Source organism: Narcine bancroftii, chromosome 2, assembly GCF_036971445.1.
Source record: "Narcine bancroftii isolate sNarBan1 chromosome 2, sNarBan1.hap1, whole genome shotgun sequence".
NCBI classification, from domain to species: Eukaryota; Metazoa; Chordata; class Chondrichthyes; order Torpediniformes; family Narcinidae; genus Narcine; species Narcine bancroftii.
The window spans coordinates 115,505,207-115,511,033 of NC_091470.1; the positions used below are offsets into that span (position 1 = coordinate 115,505,207).

The window sequence follows — 5,827 nt, forward strand, 5'->3', positions numbered from 1 at the left end:
GGGATGAGTACAAGCCAATAGGCAAGAGCCCATGGGTGGGAGGGCAGAGGAGGTGAGGTGATGGGGCAGGGAGATCTCTGAATGGAGGGGCAAGGGGATGAGGATCTGGAAGAAAGGAGATAAAGGGATAAGAAGGAGGAAGGAGAGAGAGAAAGAGATAGTCAGGGAGGGGCCGAACAGAAACTGGAGTAGTCGATGTTAATGCCATCCAATTGGAGGGAGCCCAGACGGAATATTAGGTGGTGTTCCTCCAATTTGTCAGTGGCCTCAGTTTGTCAGTGCATGGGACCATAGACAGCCACGTTGGAAAGGGAATGGAGCAAGGAATTGAAATGGGTGGCCAGTGGGAGAGACCTGCTATTGCAGTGAACAAAACGAAAGTGCTCAGAGAAGCAACCTTGGAAGCCTCTCCAACGTAGATGAATAGATGACAGTGGATACGAGTTAATGGATTTCCCTGTGTGAGAGTGGGAGAATTTGGAAGGAAATAATAAAACAGTTTTGTGTAAAAGTTGGGTGCTTGAAGGTGAGCATTGACTCAGTGGGCTGGATGGCCTGTGCTATATCCATGTGACATTGTTCCAGAAATAGAAGTTGTTGTTGTTCTCCTAGCTAATGGACTCTACCTCCCTTTCCTGATTTCAGACTAAATAACAATCAAAGGTTAAACATTATCTTTCAGCACATTGTGTGGGTGTTGGAGTTGAGCGCAGTAAATGTTACACAACCTGGATAAGAAAGCAAGGTTGAACAAAAGCCTTGGGTTCATTCGGTTTAAACGAGAGATCCTTGGAACAGTTACAAATCAGAGTAATGTGGATCTTTGTAGGTGCAGTGAAATAGGAAGACCTGGTCCTCAGCATTTGTCTCTCATGCAGAAGTTGCAAGAGTTCTTCTTTTACATTAGGAGTGAAGACTGTAATAAAACTGAAAGGGATTCTCTGATCTTGTGGGTGTGCAAAGTCACTAAATAGGAGTTCTTGACTCTGCAACAATGCCAAGTAACTTGATTTATTGGCCATTTGTTTTATGGTCAAGATGGAAGGGTTTATTTTAAAGATTTTACAGAAGCTAAATTTTGATATCTTGCCTGAGGAAGGACATTCATGCCCCTGAGGGAAGTGAGTTATGGGGGCCTGGAAAGCCTTGCCAGCGGTGGTGGTGGAGGCTGGAACGATAGGGGCATTGAAGAGATTCTTAGACAGGCACGTGGATGAAAGAAAAATAGAGGGTTACACAGTCGGGAGGGATTCCCTTTTTTGTTGGTGTGGGTCCCTGGGACTGCAGGACTGATGGACAGACCAGGGCTTTACACTCTGGAATTTAGAGGAATTGGAAGAGATCTCATTGAGGCATGAAATACTGACAAGGTGAGACAGGGCAGATGCAGGAAGAATGTTCCAGATGTTAGTAAGGTCCAGAATAAGGGGTCACGGTCTAAGGAGAAGGGGGACTGAGATGAAGAGAAACTTCTTCACTCAGGGATTGTAAACTTGTGGAACTCCATGCCACAGAAGGTGGGGGGATTTACTTTTTTCTTGGTAGGAAAACATTGTGGGCTGAAGAGCCTGTATTGTGCTGTAATCTTCTGTGTTAATTCTATGTTATACGGCTGCCTTAGTAAGGTTACATTTCCTTAAATATCCGCAGATAATAAGAAGAGCCAGTGAAGAAGAGAAGGTCCTGTGCCTTGTGCGGGAACGTGCTGGTCACCACTGTCAGAATGCTGTGGTAATTATTCTGATCCTTGCCTGGGAGGGCATCCCCAGGTCCCTTGGTGACAAGCTGTACGATGAGCTGACGGAGACGTTGACCAAGTATGGCAACCCCACCTGCCGAAGATGTGGATTGAATGACGAGTAAGTTTACTAGTATTGATACGGTGGGTTGAATAGCCTCCTTTACTGCAGTAACAATTCTGCAATTCTGTCGCTAGCTTGATTTACTTCCAGGCACCGCCTCCCCCCCAACCCCCAGCCTCCATGAATTTTAATTTCATGCATATCAACAATATAGCCAGATTATTCTTTGAGAATTTTTCCCCCCAAAGCCTGATTACAACTGGAGCAAAACAAGAGTCTGCTGGAGGATCTCAGCAGGTCAAGCAACATTAGTGTGGGGAGGAATGATTCATTGACATTTAGGGTTAAAACCCTTTCGCCATTCCTTATCCCACCTCTGACACTGCTCAACAGAATGAGTTCCTCCAGCCAGGTGTATTTTACTCCAGCATAAACTTAAAATATTAGAATTTGTACAATTGTCATTCAATACATCCAAAATTATTGTTCAGAATAATCAATCATTTTAGTTGTCAATTTGCAGGCCATGGTTCTGATGTGAGTAACACAAATCCTCTGGTCAATAAGGGTGGCACGTTTAGTGCAATGCTGTTACAGCACTAACGGCCCAGGTTCAAATCCACACTGTCTGTAAGGAGTTTGTACGTTCTTCCCGTGTCTGTGTGAGTTTCCTTCGTGGGCTCCAATTTCCCTCCTCTGTCCGAAACGTACTCGTGGGTCAAAAGGGCCTGTTACCTTTCTGTATGTCTATATTTACGTTCAATTAAAAAAAATTTGGGGGTGGATCTTCTTCATGAAGAGAGTGCCAAACCTTAAAACTATTGAATATTGTTCCGATTCATCATTTTTCCAATTCAGAAGATTCAGATTGTTCCCTTAACTCCAGAAATGTAATTCAAATTCAGTTTTGAATTTATAGAAGTTTGTGTTTAATGGGAACTGTGTTCAGGTCAGCACATTTCATGTAGTGGTTAGAACAATACTATTACAGCGACAGTGATCTAGGTTCGAATGTTGCCCTGTCTGCAAGGAGTTTGTTTGTTCTCCCCGTGTCTGCGTGGATTTCCTCCGGGCGCTCCAGTTTCCTCCCATCCTTCAAAACATATGCGGGTTTGTTGGTTAATTGGTGTATTTGGGTGGCACAGGCTCTTTGGCCAGAAAGGCCTGTTTCCGCGCTGTATCACTAAATTAACTTAAATGTCACTGCAACTTCCAAACATGCCTTCTCCTTTACTGCAGCCGCACCTGTGCATGTCAGGGGAAGGACCCCGAGACCTGCGGAGCTTCCTTCTCCTTCGGCTGCTCTTGGAGCATGTACTTCAACGGATGCAAGTATGCTCGCAGCAAGCATCCCCGCAAGTTCCGTCTGCTGGGGGACAACCCAAAAGAGGTTGGTGACATTCACGGAATCTTATGGTTGCATGGCCAACTCGCTGCCTCATTGCAGTCACTACCAATTAAACTGTTAGTCCAGGCTCAACAAGCAATGAGTCAGGTGTAAGTCCCACCATGTCCACTTTAAACTGAGTTCTGGCTCAGGGATCAATGGCACCGAATATTACAGCACAGAAACAGACCCCTGTGGCCCTTCTAGTCTATGTCAAACTATTTTTCTGCCTCATCCACTGACCTGCACTCAGTTCACATCCCTCCGTACCTCTCCCATCCATGTACCTGTCCAAATTCCTCTCGTGTTAAAATTGAGCCTGTATTCACCACTTCAGCTGGCAGCCCGTTCCACACTCCCATCACTCTGTGTGAAGAAGTTCCCCCTTAACTTTTCCCCTTTCACTCTTAACTGATGTCCTCTGGTAAGCTAACTTATGGTATCCCCCTCATAATTTTAAAATCCTCTGTCAAATCTCCTCTCATTCTTCAATGCTCTAGGGAATAAACTCCTAACCTGTTTAACCTTCTTCTGTAACTCAGTTCCTGAAGTTCGGGCAATATCCAAGTAAATCTTCTCTGCCCTCTTTCAATCTTGTTGGTGTCTTTCTTGTAGTTCAGTGTCCAAACCTGCACACAATACTCCAAGTTTGGCCTCACCAATGCCTTATGCAAAGTTGCCATAACGTCCCAACACCTGTACTCAGTACTTTGATTTATGAAGGACAATGTGCCAAAGTCTTCTCTATTCATCTATGACACCACTTTCAGGGAATTATGTATCTATTCACAGATCCCCCTGTTCTACTGCACTCCTCAGTGCCCGACTGTTTACCGTGTATGTCCTCTCTTGGTTTGTCCTTCCAAAAGGTAACACCTCACACTTGTCTGCATTAACTTCCATCTGCCATTTTTCAGCCCATTTTTCCAGCTGGTCCAGATCCCTCTGCAAGCTTTGAAAATCTATTTGCTGTCCACAAAGGCTCCAATCTTCGTGTCATCTGCAAACTTTCTGATCCAATTTACCACATTATCGTCCAGATCATTGATATAGATGATAAACAACAATGGTCCTAGCACCAATCCCTGAGGCACACCACCAGTCATAGGCACCACTACTCTCTGGCTTCTCCTATCCAGCTGTTGTCGAATCCGGATCACTAGTTCACCATGAATACCTAGCATCTGAACCAGAGATTCTCAACCTTTTTCTTCCCACTTTAAGTAATCCCTATGTCATCGGTGCTCTATGATGAGTAAGGGATTACTTAAGGTGGGATCTGAGTGGAAAGGGAAGGTTAAGAATCACTGCTGTAGACCCAATTGTTACCGAAATATTTTGCTTGGGAAAAATTGTCATTGGCCCATTTCCTTTGGAGTTCTGAAACTGTGCACATAACAAGTCAATGAGGGACAATTAAAGCAGTGGCTTTCAAACTTTTTCTTCCCACCCACATCCCATCTTAAACAATCCCTTACTAACCACAGAGCACCTATGGCATAGGGAATACTTAAAATGGGATGTGAGTGGAAAGATAAAGGTTGAGAACCACTGGTCTGGAACTTTCTGACCAACCTCCCATGTGGGCCCTTGTCCAAGGCCTTTATTAAAGTCCATGTAGACAACATCCACAGCCTTTTCTTGGTCAAGCATTGGCATGCCTTCTCCCTGAGACATTAAACCAAAGCTTTATCTTCCATCATTGGTGAACGGGGAAGATTTTAATTGCCTTCTCTGATATTTCAACCACCAATATTCAAGCACGTTGGTCTGGAATCTCTAGTGGCAGCCCTTGCATTTTGTGGACTGCCAATCTCTCTTCGCTTGAAATTTATGGTGGGTGCATTATAACAGCCGTCATTGTGCTGAATGAATCTGTGTGCCAGGTCAGTTAAACAGGGAGCATAGAAATGTCTTGCAGCAGAAGGTGGTGAATCTCTGGAATTCCCTATCCCAGAGGAAGTATTTAAGGAGGAGATAAATTTATTTTCAGGGCATTGAGGGATTAGGGGATCTGGTGTAGATTAGCTGTGCTCATATTGAATGGCAGGGCAGATTTGAGGAACACAGTGACTTGTGTAAATGGAAATTCATTATTTTCTTACATTTCTGTATGTAAATAACAAAGTACCTGCCAGATATTTCCATCTCCTGGTCAAAGTCCAGGCTGAATTGTGTAATGAAGATTTCCACCCCTTCTGAGTCACTTATTGTGCAATAATAACAGTGTACAGAAAACATCATTATCAGAAACTTGTCCATTTGAACTGAACTCGTTGTTCAACCGCACACTCACAGAGGCACCCCAGCACACACACACGCACACACACACACACACACACACGCACACACACACTGTCATACACGCACACAAACACACGCACACACAAGCGCACACACACGGGAGTGCATGCACACACGGGAGTGCATGCACACATGCCCCCCCCCCGCCCCCTTGCACAAGACCCTCCTATATATCTGAATAATCCCAATGTAAATATCCTTTGCAGGCATGGCAAGAACATTTTGTCCATATGGCAAACTAACTTTAAAATATAACTCTGAAAGTTGAGACATTTGTAATTCACATTAGTCAATTCTTCTTTTTATTTCACTAAATTCTTGTAATTGCCATTCT

At 44.2% G+C, this 5,827-nt stretch overlaps 1 protein-coding gene across 7 annotated transcripts in view; it reads left to right on the forward strand.

The window, feature by feature from the left end:
• The window catches only part of LOC138754179 (methylcytosine dioxygenase TET3-like), a 204,041-nt gene that overhangs the window by 177,560 nt on the left and 20,654 nt on the right, over positions 1-5,827 (forward strand). For all 7 annotated transcript variants that reach the window (XM_069918063.1, XM_069918067.1, XM_069918064.1 and 4 more), the window contains 2 exons: positions 1,651-1,859; positions 3,042-3,192. In XM_069918063.1, coding sequence (XP_069774164.1) covers positions 1,651-1,859; positions 3,042-3,192 — 360 coding nt within the window. The remainder of the gene's footprint in view (positions 1-1,650; positions 1,860-3,041; positions 3,193-5,827) is intronic.